This window comes from Harpia harpyja, chromosome 6, assembly GCF_026419915.1.
Source record: "Harpia harpyja isolate bHarHar1 chromosome 6, bHarHar1 primary haplotype, whole genome shotgun sequence".
NCBI lineage: Eukaryota > Metazoa > Chordata > Aves > Accipitriformes > Accipitridae > Harpia > Harpia harpyja.
In genome coordinates this window covers 57,151,164-57,174,963 of record NC_068945.1, presented here as the reverse complement: position 1 = coordinate 57,174,963, position 23,800 = coordinate 57,151,164, and the positions used below count along the sequence as shown (strand labels likewise).

Sequence of the window (23,800 nt, the reverse complement as noted above, 5' to 3'; positions counted from 1 at the left end):
TTATTTGGACTGATACCCTGTCCTCCAAATTGTGTAGGTTGCAGTTAAGTCAGTGATACTATGATACTAAAGTCTATTACTGGGATTAAAAATATTTTCCATAGGCAAGAGAATTAGTGATAATTCAGTACCTCTTGCCAGTTTTAAAACTAGGTTTGTAGAGACCAAAATGGGATCTGTGGGATCTGTACTGAAGTAGGGTCATCTATAATAATTAGATATTTCTGATATCTAGACAATATATATCTGCCCTCTTAGCCTTGTTTTCCCCCTCCTTTCACCAGTGATTGACTGTGAAGGCCTCAAAAATTTTAGCACAAAATGTCAGCTCGTGTGTCTTGACAAAATCACTTATATCACTGAAGTTCCACTTCTTTTCTAGCTACCTCCAGCATGACTTTGAAATCAAGCTACTCCGAGATTCACAGTATACTTTGAGTTAATGTATCCTGAATGCATTCTTTGGTCTGGTTGTGCAGTTTTTTGGCATCTAAAGTAAAGTTTGGGGAAAATCGAATTATTTTTAAACTACTGAATTTTGGCTGTGCTGTTTTGCATACACAGTTAACTAGCTTCCTACTTTCCCAACTCCCAATTTCAGAGACATTGTCATTCTTTCTATATTGCAGAATATCATCACCAGGATGGCAAAAAGACGTCTCCACTAACTAACGGTCTAGGAAAAAAATAGAGTCACATTCACCCCCTCTTCTGCCTCACCCTCTTTGTTGTGAATGTAACCTTTCATTTTGACTAGGATTGCCTGGAAATTGAAAACATGTTTTGTTTGATCTGAAATAAACATTATCCAATAAACTTCAGTTTGAGTTTGAACCAAGAAACCCAGTTTGTTCTAATTTAATAATCAGACAGCCGCATTACTAGCTAGCAACTGATTTAATAGTACCATGCACCAGTCTATTGTGGAATCACATATGTATTGGACTTCTTTTTGTTGATGGATAAGCAAGTATAAAAGTACAACAGTGTTGTTCATATTGAATGAAATAGCATGATAATTCAGATACCAGAGGCTCAAGAACTGTGATACAAAGGAAATGCAATGACAATTTATCCCTTCAAAGGACAGGAAAGTGAAAGAGTAGGCAGACAAACTTCAAAAATGCTTTGTGACATGCAGTAATGCCCAAGCTAATTGTGAAGTGTTAGGGTGACAAGAAATTGGAACAGGTTATGTAAGGGTTTTGCTAAATGTCTTGTAATCAAGTTTTAAAAATCAGGATAATAGCTATCAAGGATGATATAGGCATAGCTGAAGTTGGACTAGATTATCTCCTAAGATTCTAATCTTACATTTCTATAATTGTGATCTACACCTTGCTTAAAACTCACCTTTCCTTGGTTATAACAGTATTCCTTAAATTCTCTATTTCATTTCCTAGCAATTTTACCCGGTTTTTAATTTCACTTGCTTTCTGCTGAGCAGCATGCACCAAATTTATACATTTATTCCTTTCATTTTGGATAACTTCATACATTTTAGCAGTTCCTTGGAGTCTGAGGAAATGACAAGTGTGAAAGAAATAATTATTATAATTTTATGTATACATGGATAAAAATTGCTTTAAAAGACATTTTTTAGCTAATGTATTATTATTATTTTCTTACTGGTTTTGGATTCGTCTTTTCCTTTTTTTATACTCTCTTATTTCAAGATCCTTTCTCTTTATTTTTTTAATAATATTTTGGAGTTGTATCTGAAATTTAAATAGAATTCAGTGAGCACTTTAGATATATCAAAGAAATATCTTCAAAGAAATTACTCAGAACAGCTATTCCTCTTAGATGAGGAAAACACAGCAAGGCAAGATTATTCTAAGAACTTATTCTAATTGTAATGAAATGCTTTTATTGTAACAACATTAAAGAACACAGTTTTTCTACGCATATTAAGCTTACAATGACTGTTATTAATGTAGATGATTTGATGCTGCATCTTAAAATGCTTGGTCCCTTGTATCTGGACTTCTACTGTTTCTATTAATCAGGCTCTCAGTTGCATCACTATATAATTATTTGGCATATGCACCACTGAAATTGTACCTTTTCAAATATAATTTCTTTTTTACTCTTTCCTGGCTTTTAAGCAATCACTGATGATTGAGTAGAATGGTACATTTTGTTACAGCTCTGGACCTTTTGTTTTCAGTTGTGTTCAGTCTTTAATACCCCGTGTCATTAACTTTCAATGGAGAGGCCTTTTCTCACCTCCTACTGGTAACAGGAGGAGGAGATTGGTATTAAAAAAGCTGGTGCATGTTGGGTTGTAACTCTGGGCATGTGTGTGTGTTCATTACTTTGTATTGTTTATTTCTTTGATCTGTTTATGGACTGATTTATACTGAAGGTGCAAAGCCTGACATGTTTGTTTACTCTATTTTTATAGACAGTCAAAGATTCCCAAAGTGTTAGAAGGGTAGCTTATCTAATTTATTTGAATACAGACGTACATTGTGGAAGCAGAAATACCTTGTACCCCTATACAAACCTGGTAGTTAGTATAAACTGTGCAACATTACAGCACATATATGATATTATAATGCCAGCAAACTGCAGGCAGCAAACCCAATGACTAGTCCTAGTTTCTGTGACCATAGGAAAAGTTTCTTTCCCTCTTTCTTCACATTAATATAACAATTTACACCCAGAAATGTGTCAGGAAAATAAAAATTGCTGCCTCTCCTTGGAATGAGTAGCAGTTCTGTTTTTCTTTTAATGTCTGTATATTTGTAAAATAAAACACATAGTTGTACTTCTGAGAATCTTAGTTGAGGCTACCTGCTTTTCTGCCTCTCTATTCCATAGGCTTGAAAGAAAATGTCCTTTCAAATACCTTATTTCAATTGTGACATGATATTTTAATATATTATTGCACTGCACCATAAATTGCCAGTAAAACAACGCAGTATTGTGAGCTTCCTGTGTTGTAATGGAACTTCAAAGTAAAGTGGGAAATGAGAGTCCACAAGGCTTTCCTCACTAGTAATTTAATTTCTTCATATACCAGCTTTCACTCTAGAAGAGTCTTCCAATTATATGAGATAATTTTTTACCTGGGCTTTCTGAACATCCCTAGATTTCTGGTCCCTCTCTTCAACTTTGAGCCAAGTCAGATGTGCAAGTCTGGATAAGTCATCTCTGCATTTTTCCTGCTCTTTGAAAAGCCGGCCTTCTTCAGCAATATATTCTTCTAACATGTGGGCATCCGTATCTGACATCATTTCCTAAAGAAAATTAAATTCAATTCCTTATGCATCAATGCATCAGCGTTGGCAAACCTGAAGTCGGAAATACTTAGGGTTTATCTGCAAAGTACACATATATACAGACTACATGGATTTAAAAAAAAAAAACAAATTTGCTTTAAAATACCAGCTAAAACACCATGCACAAGCCTTATAATAACATGTCAAAATATTTTATCACCTAGAAGCATTTCTGTTCCTCAATCTAGCATGTCTTTCAGCTATTGCCCAGTGGGCAGAACGGTTCCTTATGGCCACATAATTTTTAAATAAGCATACTGACAGGTCTTGACATGTCCATATTACACAATGGATGACACTGAGCTTTCACATTAAGAGACCAAATTTAGACATTTAAAACAGAGTATCTAGATGCCTAGTGTTGTCAATCCAGCCAGTGAACTCTAAAGAGCTATTTGTTCTACTCAGTGTAGGCTAACCTCTTTAGGAGGAGGTGAATGGATGGCTTCCTAGGCTCCACTGACTACATGACTAGATTGTCACTGACTATCCTGGCACATTAGATACATATCCCATACACAAATAGTGACATGTAGATAATGAATGTATATGTACTCAAACACTAGCTGAATCCCACCTGATAATGTTAACGAATTCAAAGACAGCACAAAACAAAAATGGATATAAGGGAAAGAAGATAAAGAGGTATGATCTTAAGAAGAAAGTATATCTGAAATATATTGCTTCTTACAAAGTCATTTATGTAGTGGCAAGTACTAATACTCTCATGATCAAGACATCTGCATTTCCACACTATATATGGCTGTGCTGAGTATAGACAGACATCCACAAATGACAAAACTCTGAAGATGAAAAATGATAATGTACAAATGCTGAATTGTCCTTGTTTCAACAAGACATTCTGCCATATGCCAAGGAAATTTATACCCATCATATTTCCAGTTGTAATGTCGTTAATGATGTTCAGAAGGACTTAACCTAGAAAGTAGATTTGCTTTCTGCCTTCCAATATGTGACCAGTAACACCGAAAAAATGTTTTTTAAATATGACGAACAAGTGGTCTTTAAAATTGAACAAATACTATCGCATGTCTTCTCACCAGAAAGCTGCATCTAGAAACTCCCATCTTTTTAAATTCCAACAGTCCCTTTATTCTCATGATTGAAAACCAACTGTTACAGTGAAAAAGTATGAGAAAGCAGAACTCAGCACCTGTTCAGCTAAACTTCTCTTGGTCATTTCAATTTCCTTCTGCAGTTCTTGTCGTCTTTCTAATAATAATCCATTACTTTTAGGGATAGCTTCTGCCTACAAAAATAAACCAAGCACACTGAGTGATGCAAACAAAAGATGTGAAAAATGTAATCTGCAGTTCATCTATCTATCTGAAGTAGTTACACAAATTAAGAAATGAATTTTCTGTCTGGTTACAATAGCTAGTCCAAGAGTTCTTCATTGAGTAGAGTTCTTCAGCAACATATCCAAGTTTCTCAAATTTTTCTTTTAAGAATTTCACTATAAACACTAAACTTCACAAAGCCCAGTTTAAGTAAGTACTGAATTTATAAGGGTTGTGTTTTTCAGCAACTAAACTGTCATTAAAAAAGCAAAAATCACAATGAGACACTATGTAAAAATGTCACCTTCTAAATTCACAGAGGATTTTCTGAGTGAAATTCTGACCTTACTGAAGGAAAAAAAATAGATCTACCACTGATTTTAATACAGTCAGTATTTCATATCTGTGTAGATTTGATATCATATTTTTTGCATTTTGTTATTAAAGTAGGATTTTCCTGCTCCCTCCTTAGGGTCTAGAAAGTCAAAACTAACAACACAAATAGTTATGTACTATTTTTTCTTGTAAATTATGGGAAAATTTGTTTATTCAATCAGATTTTAAAGTGAAGTGTGTGAAGGGAGATACATTAGAAACTACCTTCTGATGAAACTATATCTGAATAATCCCACTACAACCACTTGCATGATGTAACTTGTAAGGCAAAAGGTTGTATTGGCCTCACAGTGACTAACAACTTAAATATTCATTACAGTTATAAGTAAATAAGAAATAAATACAGCAGGCTAACTATTCAGGCATATGTTGCCTGTCCGTAATTTCAAATCTGTAATTCATACAGGTGGGAAAAAAATGACACCGAACAACACATCTGGAAGCTATTCAAACATAATACACGCAACCCTGTGGTATCTTTCTCAGATCTCAACCAGATGTTAGAGTTCAAAACACTATGCCTCAATATAGATAATGAGATGTTTTGTACATATGGTTTTCACTTCTGTGATAATATTATAAAATTAGATGTTGTTCACTTGCATTAAGGGAAAGGGAAATGAGAGGCACAGTAAAGGTCAAACTGTGGAGTTACTTTGGTTTCAGCTGCCAACTCTGAGATTTGATTTGACTTAGGTTTGCTAAAAGGTCAATAAAACCTATTCTAAGCAAGTTAATTTCACTCTTGTGGAGGGAGCAAACACGGCTTTTCTGTGGAGCATATATTAGTTACCACTTCTGTTGTGTAAAAGGCTCTAGTGTCTGTAAGTAGGCTTTTCCACATTTTCAAGATGGGATTCTAAAGATGCTATCAAGTTCTTGAGTCTAAAAGTAGAAAGCTCATATAAACATCTTTAATCCATTAAGGGCTTTTGTTCACATAAGACATGACTAAACTTAGGCACTTTTGGCTGTCTCTGCGTTGGCCTGACTGAAGAGAAGGCATGCATGGAGACGAACTGCAGTTCTGCTCTGGGCTGGCAACAGCCAGAGCGGCCAGTTCTCTTTCACACAGAATGTTGGTGTTTAGCAATAGCTGACCTTTCACAACTTACTAAGAAGAAAAACACATTTGAAGGAAGTGTTCCTGTAATTTCCTTATTCTACAAACCAGTCATTCTGCACTTAGCACGTGATTTAAAGTAAGACAAATTTGGGGAACCACACTGATGTACTGCTGCTTCTGCAATCACATTTTTATACTAGCAACTAATTCTTGCAAATTTGTCACTTGGAGTCACAATGAATAAATGTTAATCTGGCTTTCTAAGTAGTTAAAGGGTCTTTAGCTACCTAATATATTTTAACTTTTCCTAGGTGTGCTCCCAAGTCTTCCAAATTAAAATAGCCTCAAGATAGAAAAAGCCAAGCAGAATCAAGCTTGCCACTCTAGTCTTTTGTACTCCGGTACTGCATTTGAACTGACCGTGCTGCAGAGGAGCAGTGATTTCACATTTGATCTTCTAAAAGAGCCAAGAAAGGAATCAGAGAAAACACAGAGCATGGGAGGATGGGCTAAAACAACTATATTGCTATGGCCTGTTTGTGTTAGGGTAGCATCCTGCAACTTCTGGAGTAAAATACTGCTTAGAATTCCATTTCTATCTCTATTGGTATTCCCTTCCCCTCACTCCTCATGATGATGCTACTTGCAAGAGCCATACAAGCCTACAGGATAACATAGCGTTAGCACTGAGGGAATCCTCTGCAATGCAACTTAACCATTAAGGGTCTCATTACAGGTGTCGTCCTTTTACAGCGTGAAGGGGTTGGGTTGGGTTGCGTTTGGATCTTACCCAGGACTGTGAACTCTAACCACAGCCATCGGTGAGTTATGGCATTTGATTTTAGCATTACATGTTTTTGAACAATTGTGGTTCTCCCTCCAGGAATATTCTTCAATAGGAACACAGGAAAAAAATACCATTTCCCAAATTCTCTTAGCTGTTACTGAAGAGAAACTCAGTATGAGCTTTAAGATCAAAGTCTGGAATATGCATCAGCCCTTTAATCAGTATTTCAGGAAATTCAATCTAAAACTTTTTTGTGTAGTTATAGACCTTTCCTCCCTCCTCCCAGGTGGGCTTATATTACTAGGTAATTAATACACATGTGAACTCAGGAGGAATTTCAAGGGAGATAGGAAAAAAATTGTATTATTTAAGAATATTAAATATTATTGAGTAATGTTTAGAGTTGTTTCAATAGCAAAGCTAAGTATGTATGAGTTTTGATATCATATAGTTTTTTTAAAAAACTTTATAGTGATGTAAGTAAGACTTTTTTCTGCCCTGAATTGCTTAGAAGGACCAAGAAAAATTTCAAGGACACTGTGTCAAGGTACAAAACAACAAGTCCTGTGAGAAAATATTCACCTGGGGAAGCAAAATTAATTTTATAAGACTATCTTACAATTTAGACTAAGCAAGGAGCTAGTAAAGGAGAAAAGCTTAGGAAAGAGATAATGGAAGAACCAGTGATGAGAGGAAGAGAATACGAAAAATTTATAGACAAAGTAAATTTTTAAGAAAGAATTGGAAGGAGAAAAGAAAGGAAATGCTTTGAATAGGCAAGCAGAATGAGACTGCCCTTTAAAATCAGCATAGTAGAAGGCACAAATAAAAAAGAAAAGAGTAAATCAGTATGGGAAGAGGAATGGGTGAAATACTAATGCAGGGAGGAAATGAGGAAGGTGAAATTTTGGTGGAAACAAAGAGAACATAGGGAATTAATTCATATTTTTTACTACCAAACTTTATATAGTGCTAGTTTCCTGTCCCCTGCAATAATGTTAAATAAATTCTAAATTATTTACAGTAATGTACAAAAACCCTTCAAATTTTAAAAAGATGTATCTTTTCATCATTTGGGAACTAGGGAGTACTTGGCTCTATTTTTCTGATACAAATTTCTTTGAGGCCAATGGGCAAGTCACTATATTATTTCACTCATAAATGACCACAATTCCATAGTGCTTTAAAGGAAGACATGACACTGCAGGGCCAATATAATCTCCCAGTTTTCCTTGATATGATGCTCCTACCTAAAATCCTATTCTTAAGAATAGTCCAAATATATCTTGATGCAGTATTTTTATTACAGCCAGAGCACCTAGAGGTTTCTTTGTTAGTTATAGCAACACTCTTGACATTTTTATGTGCATAAGACTTAACACAGTCTTCTACCCTTCCCCCTTTTAGGACCAGTGAAAAGATTTCATAGGCAGATTTCTTACAAGAAAATTTAGAATCCTTATGATCAATGCATTCATACAGACCTCTGATTTGAGTCTTTTATGCTGTGACTTATCTTGTTCCAAGGAATCATAAATCATATTCAGTTGTAACTCCATCTTTTTTAAATTTCTCAGTTCTCTCTCTTTCTGTGTTTGCTTGTGAATGAGAATATCATGTTGCTTTTTTTTCTCCAAGACACATTTTTTTAAATTCTCTTCCAGAGCTTCTCTGTATAGACACGGAATTTTAGAAACATGTAACTTGACCAAGACATGTATGCAAACGGGCATGATCATTTTAATGGGTTTTGAGTACTGCATTGTTATGGCTGAGCAGCAAGATAAACTCGTGAACTACTGATACAAACTACCTAAAAAGGTAGCATTTTTATAACTTTAATCAATTATAATATTCCTAATGATGTCAATGAGGTCTCACAGTCTGTTCTAAATATGCTAAAAATTCCAGAGAAACTATTACTTATAAGAAGAAAAAACCAAATTTTTTAGTATGAGGGAATATTTACATCTTCGCGTCACTGAAACATTTCAATTTAAAGTGCCACTATCCTCTAATACAAAACTTTAAAGGCAAAAGCATTGCTGCTGAATGTATGGCCATGATTACAATTATACACCTTCCTCTGCAAAGAAGGAATCATTTGAAGCTTGCAACTAACCTAACAGTTTATTTTACTTTACCAAGTATATATAAGCTCATAATTCAACAGAATATTAGAGAGATGAGTAACCAGTCCCCACTGAAATTCAGGAGTACGTGAGTGCAGAAACCTATGACCCTCATGTGAAAATGAAAATACTGACATATTTTTTTTCTTGTTCAATTTACTTTCTGTGGGTGACACAAAAAAATATATTTTCACTGGAGAGAGAAAACCTCTAAAAGACTTCCCATCCAGAGCAAAATCCAGTTTCATTCTCCCAGGATTTTATCAAATGCTTATGCTTTTTGATGTTCTTCTTCAAGCCAGATCCCAGATTCCAGTAGTTTATATAAGCATTTCTGAAGCCAAAAAGAAGCCTGATGATAATTTCTAGTCTGCACTGGTTGCAGCATAAAACTTGAAAACATAAGCAATACAGCAGAAAAAAGAAATAGATCTTTGAGAACAGAGGATTGTTCACTCATACTACATGGCTTATGTCTACTACTCCAACCTGTCTGATAGGACCGCTGATTCCTTCTCTGTGCTAATTTCTAGTAATTTTGTCAAAGTAATGTATTCTCGTTCTTTGCTTTCTAGCAAAATTTGTTTCCCATCCAACTCCTTCATTACGTTTTCTCTTTCTTGCAAAATCTCTTCAGTCCTTTTTTCAATCACTTTCAGGGTACCATTCAACTCTTCTATTTGGTCATTAAGGGCTTCTTTCTTCTTCTCTGCATCGCTGTGGATATATTTTAACAGAACAGTAGAGGTTAACATTTCCACATGCATATTTAAATGGCAAAATGTAAGTTGCCAGTTTTCAACAATAAAATTGCAGATAGCCATAGGACTAACAGGGAGTTTAGCACGATGACAGTATTAAAAAGAGTTCTAGTAAACTGATTTCTGTCAACATTACTAGGTACATGGGTGTGATCTAAATATTATTCCCAAGACTGGGAACTCTGGTTAGTTCATTCTGTGATGTGACACAAGTATAAAGACTCATTTAAATACTTCATTAATAGCAATCTACACAATGTACTAGTTTTTTTAAATTGCTTCTCTGTAACACTATAGGAAAAACTTTTTATATTTATGATGGCAGAGTTGCATTAAGCAGAGCAGTAAGGAAAATGTAGAAGAAAACCATTATACAAATTTTAAAACTGAGAAATTTAACATAGTCTAACAATTTCTACGTTACAAAGAGGGACAGCAAGCAGGAGACACAAAAACTTCAGTGTAACCCTGTGCCCAAACAGGGTACAAAAACCATCATTTATCTGGATGGCAATTGGACTGCTGGAATCTGTGAGCAACCTGGCTGAAACTGCACAGTGCTAATTAGGTTTTACACGTACAGAAAGCAGCACATGTCATGCTTCAGGGAAGAAAAAACCCAACTACATGAAAGAGAGAAAGAAAAGGCTGGCTACTGGCTTACATTTTCCGTTGAAATATTAGAGACCAGAATTCACATCAGGAGCTTACAGCAAAGCACTTCTGACTAAAAAACTGGTACAGAAGTATCAAGAGAGAATGATTATTTAGTTCAGGCCAGACTGTTCACTGTGAAAGTTGCTAGTTTAACTGAGGCCAATAGAGATAAGCTACTATACAGTCACTGAGAACTAGAAACTGTAAAAAAGTCTAATCACTGGATTACATGGTAACATAATTTTCCATTAAAAAATCTAAGTAGATCTGATATATAGTAATGCAGCACAGTAAGATGGTTAAGCAATTTTTGACCAAGCTTTGTTCAAAATTTTAATTTGTTGTACTAAAATTTACAATGTTTCACTGCATATACTATATTTTTCAGTACAGTGCATAGATTTTAAGCGCATTACAGATGCTTTTTTAAATGTTGACCCTAATTTTAATCAACAACTATACTCAATCATCTCTGTAACAAATGGATAAAAAGAAGTCATACATACTTATTTATGTATATATAATTATTTATTAAAAGCATACATTTTTTTCTGATTCATCTTCTCAGTTTCTTTTCCAAGTTGTGCTGGAACACCAAGGATCTTAACTAGCTCATCCTAGTGACAAAACAGAAAGGTTAGATTAATAGCCTCAAATTCTGATGAGATTTCATAGAAGTAATATTCATCTAGAACTGCTGTGAAAATGGGCAGGAAACATATTTTCAAATTACTTGAGCTTGTCCCAGAGAATTGTAGCTGCTACTTTTGAAACTGAACATTGATATTTATGATTTCATTATGTCTGCAAGATAAAAATTACACTTGAATATTATGAATACATCTGATTATGTTATCTATACCATGGAAAGGAAAGCGGCAAAGACCTGGGTATGTTTTTTAATTCTCAGCATAAATCTGTATTAACTTGGATCTGAGAATATGTTAGAGCAGCCTACAATAGCACAACATAGTAAACATGTCATTATAGAAATGATTTTTTTAATCAAAACCATGACTATTATTATTTTCTAAGGGATTAATAACAGATATGGCACAACAGCATGTTTTACACCTATTGAAAAATTATGTAATATATAATGTAATGCCATCTCATGAATTCGGAATGACAAACAACATCCAGAAATTTCACCATTTCCTTGGACAAAGCATGTACCCATATACACATACATGCACACACATACACAGATATATACATACAGACAATTAATTTTGTGTTACTTTTAAATTAGCCTGCTTCTCCACAAGCTTTTCCATTTCTTTCTTATCTGTTAATATCAGCTTTTGCTTGGATGAAACATCTTCCTTTATTGCATTAATTTCTGCTTTTCTTTGGATTACTTCTTTGCAGAGCTCATCACAATTTTCTTTCAGCTGTTTAATTTTCTTATCTGCTTCCTTTAAAAATGAAGTAAAAGATCAGATTAATTTTATTTTTCCTTTTACATTTTGCAGGCTTGTGATATTACAGAATCATTAACATTGAATGATGATAACATTCATTACAACAAGGTATGAAATAATACAATTTTTTGCCATGTGTGTGTTTCTTCTATCAATAACCAGCAGAATTTTATTTCTGACAATACCACATATATTCATCAGGACTTATGACTGCAAATGTATTTTCCATACTCACATCCTAGAACAAAAAACCTGCAGCTATCTTTACATGCAGTATCCATTTGCTGAATACAGTAAAAAATTTTCTTGAGTAAACTTAAGAAAATCCAGATCTTTTCTGAATCAATTATTCACTGCTTGCCCTAGAGTTATCAAACCTGAACGATATAATATACCCTCTCCTATAAAATCTACCTCTTGATTTTTCTATGTATTCCAGACTTTAAATAAACTGTAGAGTTACACACCGTGAAAACATTTTCATTGATGTTTACATATGTGAGCTGACAGAACATAAAACATGGTTTTTCTCATGTTTTGTACTTACCCTTTGTTTTGGAATTCTTTCATATTCATTTTCCAGAAGCCTTTTTTCTTCTTGCAAACTACAGGAAAATCAAAACAGACCTAAATATATTAGTAATATAATAAATATTACTATAATATAGTAAATGGTAAAAAAGTATGGAAGACTATCTTGTGTTAGACTAAAATGTATAGTGAATTATCATGAGGGACAATTGAAAGGTGTCCAGATTTAAAGGAAGGTTGCTGACTGGTAACTGGAAGTCCTGAAAGACAGGTTGTACATATGCAGGCTTTTACTACAGTGCACACATGTAAACTTTTGAATCTGATTCTTCTTAGTCTTGCCACCTCCTGCAGGGATGCATTTATGCCTCATTCACCCTTGCCTTTATACTAGCAGAACATAACAAGTCAGATGGCAGCCTACACCCACAGTTCCTCCCAACCTCAGAAAACAAAATTTTAACATGGAACTGAGGCAAAAAGAAAGAGAAGGTGGATTATAAATATCCACAAAGACATCACACATCAAAGAAAGTGCAGTTGCTAATGAGAACCTTTCTTCTTCCTTTGAGTGATTGCTCATGCACACATTCACACTGTGAACAACTGTAAGTGAAGCTCCTCAAATCTGAACAGGGTCCTGTGAAAAAAAATCCTGAAAAGTGACAGGGGTTGTAGACTAAGTCAATGGGGTATAGTAGAAAACTAAATTGAATAGCCATGGTGATCTTTTAACCTATATCCAAAACTATGTTGCAATTTAATTTCAGGCAACAACAGAGACAGATGCTGAAGGAGGGAAGAATGAGGAAAGGAAAAAATAGGAAAGGTCTTAGATTGTCTGGGTGTATTTTCAGTAATGCTTCCCTGAGAAAGGTGAAGGAGTGACTACAAAAGTGGAGCTGAACCAACGAGCTTGTTGGACTTACAATAGGGAGCTTCCTGGTGGCAGGTAGGTAAATACTGCCAAATACAAAAAATTAGCCCTAGTGAAGAAATACATCAATACATCCCCAGTGCATGCAGAAAACAATTCTGTACCTATAGGAAGTAAATGGGCTACAGCAGTCTGCATGCCATCACGACCAAACTGAACTTAATTAAGTCCTTGTGCTATTGATTTGGAAAAAGGAGGCAGGTTCCTGCAATGCAATTACTACATATGATGACATTTCTGAGTCTCAGGCTATAAAGGAGTAAAGATTGCAGCTGGAGAATAGGTGGAACGACCAAATCCTCTGTCTCAGATATAGCAAAGAATCAAGTTCAGCACTTAAATTTGTTTGTAACTCGAGCTGGAGGATGTGCTCGTCAGGCCTCCTTGAAACTCAGGGCAGTCTGTGAGAATAAATAACTCTTTAAATAAGGGAAGTATTAAGAGAAGGGGACAGGCTTTCATGAAATAGCTGTGTCACTTGGAGCTATTAACTATGGCAAGGGAATCCTGGGGCAGCCCCACCGATGCAAAGCAGCTATTACAGTTGCCTCCGAATGCAGTTGATACAGAAGAGAGGCAGCTGATTGGTATTTCTTTTTTTTTCTCTGAAAACTTTCAGTGGCAGCCTCAGACTTTGCATGGTGGTGGTTCAGGTTTCAGAAAGCGGTGGTCATGGGGAGAGAGATCAGTTTCCCAGCAGCCAGCCTCGTGGAGGATTGTCCCTAGGATCTTGTGCTCAATTCTTTACCAGTGCTGATTTAAGGTTTCCTTCCCCCTCAATAAATTGTTTCTTATATTTTGGTCCTCCAACCACAGGAGCAAAGCTTATACCTGGAAGCCTCAGGTGACATCTTTCTACTCAAGGAAAGGAAACAGTCAAAAAAGAGAACAGGGTTGGTGGTGTTGCAATCCAGGAAAAAAAAAAAAATCATAAAGGACAAGCTCTAGCTCAGATGAAGAGCAAAGAGAAAATAAAAACACAGAGTAGATGTTGTTGATTTACAGCATGTATGTATACTTGTATGGGCAGAGTCCAAGTATGCCTCTACAGGGACTGGTAGTCTAAAAACTAATTTGAATGCCAGTGTTTGAACACCCAGAGAGTGAATGAGTTTGCAAAAAAGATCTTTCAAAGAAAAAAAGTTGAATTTAGATCAGTCTTTCCCCCAAATTGATAAAATTAATTACAAAAAGAAGTTCTATTGCAAAATCTATTATAACTTGAGAAATTGCACAGAAGAGTGAAGAAAGACACAGGAGTATTTTGCAGGTGTACAGTGCAAGTACATGCGAGTAGAATGAAACACCATAAGGTGATTTCTTCTTTGCTGCAGTGGGGCTCAGGAACTACTCCTTTTATATTCCACTGCTTAAAGTCAATGAGGGAGAGCACAGGGATCAAAATGCATTAAAAACTGAGCTACTTCAATTCTGTGACAGTAGCTTTAGTCTGCCCCTCTGTACTGTGCCCATAAGCTACAACTGTGCTGGAATGCCACACAGGTCAAACACAGTGTTTGCACTTACCAACAGGTTGTCTAAATGGATAAATACGTTAATAAGGACAGTTAATATTCCCAACACATTTTGGCAGGATTCCTAGTTGAACTCCTTGGGACTGGCATAATCACACTAATTATAATGAATGTCCACTTTGCACAAATACCTGTAACTCTGACTGCCAAAAAAACTGATTAAATAAGTCCTTTGCGAACTGATTAAAGAGGTACTGCATTGCTTGTCATCAGTCTGTGCTGTGTCTTCTATAATATCATGCCAGACGATCAAAAGAGCAATCCCAAAATTAGGAGGGAGAGCAAAGTTGACACTACTTTTCTTTTGTCACATTCCTCACTCATGAGGACAGATTCCTGTGGAGCCATTCCAGTTTCAAAACAAAGACTTTTCCATCCAGCAAAAGTAAAACGATTTGAACGCCTCATTTTCTGTGACACAAACAAAAGCAACACTGAACAGCAAGCACCAAGTTACCTTAAGAGCTGGCAGACCAACTACTTTCACACAAAAAACCAGTGAAGGTGAGAAAAGAAAAAGGCGGTAAAAGAAAGAAGTTAAATCTCTCCCTTTTGAGAAATGAGTTTGGTCCAGCTGCCCATATCCAAAAGTTAGACAGGTACCCCTATGCTAACATCCCCAGGCTTCCTTACTGTCAGGGATAAAAACAGGAACCTCCAACGGGCAGGTCATCTGACAACCCAGGCCGCCTATTTTAGGATGAGACAAATTACCAGCTGAAAAGAACGTATTTCTCTCTGTTGACATAATGGCGTAATTCCCATTGTTTTATAGCCCTTCTTTGAGGAGTGTATTTTTCAACATCATGTGGTTTTTATTATTATCATTATTATACCTGTAACAACATACATAATGAAAAGAAGATGAAACTCTTAAGTTTAAGCATTAATGTTTGCAAATGTTTCTCACATTGCTTTACTTATTTTCATAAAGCTTAATAGCAGTACTGTACATGAAAAGCTACCGTGGATGCAGATATAATGAGTTAAAAAAAAGCACTCGGAAAATTGGACCATTAATGAAAATACATTCCAGACTTTTCCCTGAGAGATGTCTACAGCTGCAAACTAACACAGAAATAAAAAAATTAAGTCAGAGAGATTAAGAAATGTAGTGGTAGTTGTCAACAGAGGTCCATTTTAGCTCCCCAGCTCACAAAATAGCCAGAATGTTGTTATCATTACGAATCTCATCCTGCAAGAAAGCAGACTCCTTCAGCTACTCTGACACGTAGCTGGGATTGCTGAGGAACGCACAGAAGGTGCTCAGCACCTCACAGCTAAAATCTAGTGACCACAAGTAGAAGATATCACAGCTGACAAGTTGCCAGCAGGAGATTCCTGTAAGGCTCTTAGCTGTAATTAGTTCGTACGTACTGGAGAATGCAGTCACAAGACCAGTTGATAACAGCCTCAACTGTAACTCTATTTTACTTATGGCTTGTAATTCTTTACTAGAAAAACTACGGACAAAAGCTTAACTTTTCACTTTTTAATTATTGAGTGACTAATCCTGAAATAATTACAAGCATTGAAATAATTTTCCATATTTGCAATGCTTCTACAAGGACAAACTCAGTTTTGCAATCCTGACTTGCATGCAATAGCACATAGCACTTCAGTGAATAGCCATTTTGTTACCTGCACAAATCACTGTGAGGGCTGTAGATTGGACCTAGGCTTTAAAATAAAATTGTTTTCAAGAATCAGTCACCTTTAAACTCACAAACTTTTGTTGTAGATAATTTCATTACAAATTAATTGCTTCCTTTTAAATATATGGTTCAGATGATAAATTAATTTTGATTATATATTTATTATTTCTCAATAATAAATGATTGTTGATACTATTACCTGTCAAAGAAAAGCAGCTCTTCTTTATTTTGTCTCACAAACTAGGACTCTAAGCCTGACGCGGACATTAAAATGAAAAGTTTCCTCAAGCTAGAACAAATCCTTGCTGATCACATTGATCCTTTCCTTGTTCTTGTGCTAATCTGATTTTTCAGTCCATATTCTTAATTTACTGAGGCTTGTTCAGTCCCAGTTATATGAAGAAACTTCATGGCTTTGAATGTAATTGTACCAGGACTGAACTGGGATCACTATTTTTCCTTTTACTTTATTAGACTTGCCTAATAGTTTTTGAAAGGAAGAATACTACTGGAGTCAGCTCTGACTTTGGGGTAGTGGCCCAAATTTTATAACCTCAGTAAAATCCCTCCAACTGTTGCTCCCCCGCTGTGCTGAGCACTGCGGCAGACACACTAGCAACGAACCCAGTACAACAGTAGAGCAGAACAGGAACACAAACTGGAAGAAGAGGCACACACTTGCAGTGGGAGTACACCACACCCATGCAGTCACCCGCAGGGTGACTTCCCTGACAGCTGAAGCGCAGCAGAGCTGCTTCTGAACACCTTGTGTACCTACTCAAGCGATGAAAAAAGTCACAAGTTTTCTGAAAACATGGTGATACTACATTGCTGAAAGCAACTTATATTTACTCTTGGAATGTTGCTTGCTTGTTGGAACAATAAAGAATTAAAATAGAAGATGAACTATCACCTTCAGCTGTTGAAAAAGCTATCTGATCTGGAAAAAAACTGTTTACAGAGGCAAGTAAATAGGAAATGAAATTTGGAAAAGAGAACATAGAATACTAAGGGACCTTGAGACAAAAAAAACCTTTGCTAATGTTATGGTATATCTATATGACTCTTCAAGAGAAAACGTTTACTGTTGTCAGATTTGAATCTGAGTGCCAAAAGGGTGCTAAGTTCCCTTAGCTATTAGAGAAAGTGAACTGAGGCAGGAAGTAAAGGCAGCAGAGACTAGAGAGATGCTTCAGAGAAAGAGAGGCTTACAGAAAGAGGGAAGCAGAAGATCTGCAGAGGCTCTCTCTCACTTCCAACTCAGCAGTATTTCTGAGTAGACGAGATCCAAGACTTCTAAGAAATGGAAAAAGCAATAGATAAGAGACACAGATATTCGCTTCAAAAGGTTTTCCCTTCCATGTCCCCCGCCTGCTATACAGAAGAAGGTAAATAAGCCATAAGTTTGTTTTCAGACTAAACAGCCGTTAGTCATAATTCCCAAAGAGAAGTTTACTTCTAAGTGCCAAGCACAGCTGGGACTGTGTTAACACAGTCGGACAACAAGGGAAACTGTGCTCCAGAGAGATCAAGGGCCAAGAGAGGTTGGACCATGAGTTTCTATCCTTCTGAGAAATGAAGGAAACCAAGCAGTCAACTAACGGCAAACTTATAATATCTTTGAAGTGGCTTCCCCTCTGTCTGTGACACCGCCCATGCACACAGATATTTCAAAAGACGTCGCTTTATTATTTCTATAAATCCATCAGGCATATAGATCTTCATTTTACATCAGTGTTACTACTGGATCACCTGCTACTCACAACTCTATTCAGGACATTCATTTTCACTGTTTTTCACAGGCACCAAACCCATGCCTTCTTTACAAACATGTATTCACATCCATTATCTGTTTTTCTTCATAGCTCATTTCTCATTTCCCCACTACATTCACTCGTCTGTTCCCCACATAGATATGTATTCTGCCAGTCCTGTTCATTTTACACTACTCCAACATTAAAATCCCTATCATTTCTGGAAAGCAGTATCTTCTCTCCCAATAAACAAATCCACACATAACCGAGGCACATCCTCCTCACTCCACAGCCACAACACATATTAAGAGCCAATGTTACCACCAGGCATGAAACAGATTCCAAACAAGGAACAATTAAATAATCTGAAGCTCTTCAGTTTAGAAAGTTGGCAAATTAAGAGGGGGGATACAAAAGAGATCTATCAAACCATCCTGCAGCAGTGAAAATGAAGAGAGGAACAGATTTTCACTGTCTCGTCTCATCCAATACAAGAACTACAGGGCATGAAATGAAGCTGGTAGGAGTCAGGTTCACAAAAGCAAGGAGGTGGCAGTTCTTGTGTAGTTAATCTGTTGAACTCATTGCCCAGGGTGTTGCAATGCCAGAAGTTTATATAGTTGAGGAGGAGACAGGAGAAGTTCAAGGAAGAGGGGTCAACTGAGGATTCCTAAATACAGAGGACTGTATTTGGCTCATGAAATCCTTTCCGCACAAATGGCTGGGGGCTACACTTTTGGTCGCCATTATATACTGGACCTCTGCTCAGATGGTACAGCTGGTTTTGATCTCATGCAATACGTAAGATCAAACAGAGGAAGTTTCTTATTGAAGTGAAAGAGTATTTTTCACAGTATGACCAACCCAAAAAGTGTATTTTTAATCTGCAAGATAGGATATTCAATTCATATATAAAAATTAATGCAGTAAATGTGCAAGGGTAATTGAAACAATAGCTAAACTGCGTTTTGTGTAGGACAGAAATCTCCTTTTGACTAGAGGTAGAAAATAGAGTATGAGTAAGTATCCCCTAAACATATAAAACCCCATCATTTTTTTGAAAAATGATGCAAAACCAGTGAAAAATGTTCGTAAGATATGAGGACAAATGAGTAAAAACCATGATATTTTGAAGAGCTCATTTCTGGACTGCTTGGAAATTGCAATAAATTCTATATTTAATAATTATTTCAGGAAACTTCATGTTGGTTAGTTATCTCATAGCAAATAATTTTTTCCAGATGCTTTCCATGTTTCTGTATTTCTCCCACTCCCAATTTGCTTCTTTCTCAAGTTTCTTTCTCTCTTAGAGCAAACACTTGGCTCTAAAAAAAAAATAATAATCAAGAAAGAGCTGCCAGAAAATCTGCTCTGTGCAGTTTGTACAGTGCCCCTGCTCTCCTTGCAGAAAAACAGTTTTAACTGCTAAGCTGCTGACATTGGTTTTTGTATTTATATACACCAACTACACTACAGCTGGATTGAAGATGGGTTAAAATAGCAAGCACCCCACAAAATGAATATATGAGTTCATATCCATAGCTACATATTTTTAAAAATGCAATAGTGCTGCTTGTAATTTTGCTATAAGAGCTTCACGTACAACACACTCATTTATGCAGTTAATTAAAATATATACAACATCAAGCTTATTCTGGACTTTTTTCCTTTTATAGAAATGTCAAGTATTCACTCCTTTCACAGCAAGTATCTCATTTTTCTGACATGAGAATATACAACTACTTCTCCTCCTTTAAATACCTGACTAGAAAAACTTGAATACACTGTACTTCTGATGTTAAAAATAGCATTGTGTCTATTTATGACATTGTTTCCATAAAATCCCAGTCACCAGGTCTCTGAGACACTTTAATCATTTGTATTAAAGGTATCCCAGACTAGAATTGTTCCTGTTAATTTTGCCTACCTAAACATTAATCATGCAATGTAGTAAATCTTAAACAGCATTTCAAAGGACACCATAGCATGTTCTAAAATTAAAATTATCTACAACTCTCTCACCGGAGTAATTTTATTCATCACTGAAATGTTGCTGTTACTAGGGAAAGTTTGTGACAATTTGTTTAACAACAGCCATCAAGAAATGTCCTCATGTAAGATGGAGAGGAGATTGAATTATATTCTATGTTATTATCTTTCTAGATAGGCTATGATAAAATTAGCAGTGTTTGACCACTATTACCTACCATTCCATCTTGAACTGAATTTCATACTCTCTTTCTTTAATAGCATTGTATTCATTCTGGCAACTAAGAAGTTGTTGCCTTATTCGGGAAACTTCACTGGAGGATTCTTCAGGGAACTGTTCTGCTTTTTCCAGTTCATGTTGTTGTTGGTCCAGTTCTACACTAAGACGTTTGGCTTCCTGCAACAGCTGGATCTCAGATTCCTGTAAACTACATTAAATAGAAAAATTTAGAACTAGGCAATGAGAAGCATAAGCTTTGTATGTATATTACCTACCTATAATATTTAATTCAAGGTTTTCAAGATGTGATGGGATTAAAAGTCCTGAATAATCTGGTCTGACCTCCTAGTTGACCCTGCCTTGAACAGGAGGCTGGACCAGAGACCTCCTGAGGTCTGTTCAAACCTGAATTATCCTATGATGCCATGAGAGCAATGGAATCTTATGTGAGGGGGTTTTTCTGCATACCTAGAGTTGGAGTGGGATTCATCTCATCTAATTTTAACCAGATGAAAGATGGTTAGTTAGTCTAATTTATTTGTCTAGCACCTCCTAGAACCAATAAAGAGACGGGGAATCTGTTTTATCCTAAGAAGAGCTGAAGGCTAGATCTGAATCAGCGTGGGGACCAATAACAGGGAAGTATTCCCCAGGACAAGGCCCAGTCTGGGCTATGTGACACCTTTAAGTTCTTAGTAAATACTGGGACACCTACTCAGTGCTGAATTGCATGTTGCTATTGCTGTAGTGTTACCAGTATCTGAAGTAACTCATTTAATGATACACAAGCAGCAAATACATTTGTGGACTTCCATGGAAGCTTATTATAAGGCTTCTAGACATGATCAACTATCTGATTTGACTTAGCCACAAATGATGTGAAAGCATAAAGAACTCTATCACTTGCCTTTTATTAATTAAAAATATAATGCAATTTAATATTTCTTAAAACAAAGGAATTTAGAATCTCCCATATTGAGGAACTCTAAAAGATGACATTTATGGCTTAGCAACAAAAACAAAATTATGTATCGTGCTGAAGAATAGAGTTGAGATGGTAACTATAAAAACACAAAATATACAACTGACTATACTGCACAAACATAGCTGAAATAATACAGCAGAAGAAGTTTTGTTTTGTGTAACATTTCTACTTAGATAACCACTTCCTTTTTTAAACCAGAAAATAAGAAAACCACAGACTTCAACAGGAAACAAGAGTGTGCCTTTATCACAAAAAAATAACTTCATGTGTGATGTATTTACATAGTAACTTTTTAAGGGAAAAATAAATTGACTTATTGACACAAGATCCTGTACAATATTTAGATTTTCTTTAAGTAAGTCCAACAGAATGTATGCTGGTTTAGGAGAAAATATAATTGGGTGCAGTAATACACATTCATTTCAAACATAATTCTTACATAAAACATAAATTTTACATAAAATTACATAAACACATAAGTTCTGATTTTTTCAAGATAATTAAAAAAAAAAAAAAGAAACAAGAACTGAGTGTTGAATCTAGACCAGATCTTGCTCACTGCAGTTGCCAACAGTATTTTTTCATGTGAAGATTTAAATTTAAGTGAAGACAATGAAGAAATAACTGGACATCTACACAATGTACACATCTAGAATCACGAGTGCAAAAGTAAGCTTGCCAAGTCTGATGTGGCAGCTTCTGCATTTGTAAAGTGATTAATAATTTAACAGAAGCTTAAGAAGACAAGATTCCCAAACTGTCAATGAACTATCATTATTACCTGACTTTCTTACAGCTTGGTGTATCAGAATATTCATATTAGGTTCCTAAATTGAGATAGTAAAAATAAGAGTTTACAATTGGGCCACATGATTTTGTGACTAAATGGGTTTTCAGGGGCCAAATATGAGCTCAGGTACATCAGCATTAGGTGCAGCCTCAATGCAAAATGGATGGGTGAGACAGCACCAGAATGGGATGACAGCCTGTTCCCAGAATTTCAGCGGTGCAGCAAACATAAATTCAAAAGCACATAACACTTTGAAGAAATGTATAAAAGATGTTCTCTGCCAGGTGACATATCTCAGCTTTTCAGAATGCTAAATTGTGCAGAACTGAAACCAGAAAATAAAGGAGTGTTTACCACTAAACAAAGGATCACACTGTACGCTTAAAACTCTGTGTACTCTAGCAACAGCATAGGAAATTATCTGCATACAGAGTAGTTGCATTCATCATATTAGACAAATTTGTATCATATATCAGACGGATCAGATGCAATCACTTGGCATAGGTGTCATGGGGATCTACGCTGCTTAAGATGCATAAGACTTTCCCTTGAGATTTTTGTACGCGACTAAAGGAAAGAAGAACACACACAGCTTGAAGACCTCATCCAGCATAATTTGTTTCCACGTGGCATTGTAACAGCACTGGAACAGATGGGGATTAATTGGGAAAGAGATTAAATTCAACTGTAATAAGTGAAAAGGTAAGTTCTTGATCCACGGAACTGTACTGCACATGTAAGGGTAAAGAACTAAAAATTAAAAAGTGGTTTTGATTCTATGAATGGTTCATGGCAGGAAAAGGGTGATACTGAACCTATCATCAGGACTCTCTTTATAGCCAATGGAGAAAACCAGACACCTGCAGATGTCTATGTAAGGAGAAAGTGTGTGGTCCCTATTTCTTTCTATTGATCGTTAAGGGAGTCTAGATACCTAGGTCAGATTTGCATGTCTACTGATGTTAACATATGGACAAGAGAATCCCACTTTTGATGTCTGAAAAGTCCTTAAAATATACTGGAGATCATGATCAATTTTTGGTAATTGATTTCCCTTGCTTTCTTTTAGCAGTAAGAGAAATTTATCTGTGCGAATTAGTACTCGTTCATGCGTTGGCATTTTGCTTTGAGACATGACTACATCTAAGTAAAGAATGTGACACGATTTTCTCCAATCAGCTTTCTTACAGAAGTATGGCAATTTCGTACTTCTGTGAGAACCATGGAAAGAATGAGAGATGTAATCTTCCATCTAACATTTTCACACTTTTGGTGCACAGTGTTTATGGGAGTTTTATGTGTGACAGAAAAGACAGCTGAGTCCTGTTTTCACTCAGGCCATACTCCACTTGTCATACATACAAAGGAATTGTCTTTACATAAAAGAATGTTCTATATAAAAGAATACTATATAAATATATAGAATAAAATATGTAGTAATATGCTTGTATTTTTTCCAACCAAAGACTGGTTTCAAACTAACACTGGCTAAAAGTCAATCGAGTTCAGCAGCTACTGGATTTCTACTTTAGCTCAGTGAACACTGGTGTGGTAGAAACCCTCTCAATCAACTAATCCAAAACCCACATAATA

General features: G+C 35.9%; 1 protein-coding gene across 5 annotated transcripts in view; it reads right to left on the bottom strand.

Moving 5' to 3' along the window:
• Positions 1–23,800, bottom strand: part of CCDC146 (coiled-coil domain containing 146) — an 83,107-nt gene that overhangs the window by 15,271 nt on the left and 44,036 nt on the right. For 4 of the 5 annotated variants that reach the window (XM_052788948.1, XM_052788947.1, XM_052788943.1 and 1 more), the window contains 10 exons: positions 20,431–20,640; positions 12,359–12,416; positions 11,629–11,805; positions 10,931–11,004; positions 9,459–9,686; positions 8,322–8,508; positions 4,462–4,557; positions 3,075–3,245; positions 1,630–1,718; positions 1,354–1,518 (listed from right to left, as the gene is read on the bottom strand). In XM_052788948.1, coding sequence (XP_052644908.1) covers positions 1,354–1,518; positions 1,630–1,718; positions 3,075–3,245; positions 4,462–4,557; positions 8,322–8,508; positions 9,459–9,686; positions 10,931–11,004; positions 11,629–11,805; positions 12,359–12,416; positions 20,431–20,438 — 1,253 coding nt within the window. In that variant the 5' untranslated portion in view covers positions 20,439–20,640. The remainder of the gene's footprint in view (positions 1–1,353; positions 1,519–1,629; positions 1,719–3,074; positions 3,246–4,461; positions 4,558–8,321; positions 8,509–9,458; positions 9,687–10,930; positions 11,005–11,628; positions 11,806–12,358; positions 12,417–20,430; positions 20,641–23,800) is intronic. The other variant, XM_052788945.1, reaches the window with a different exon arrangement.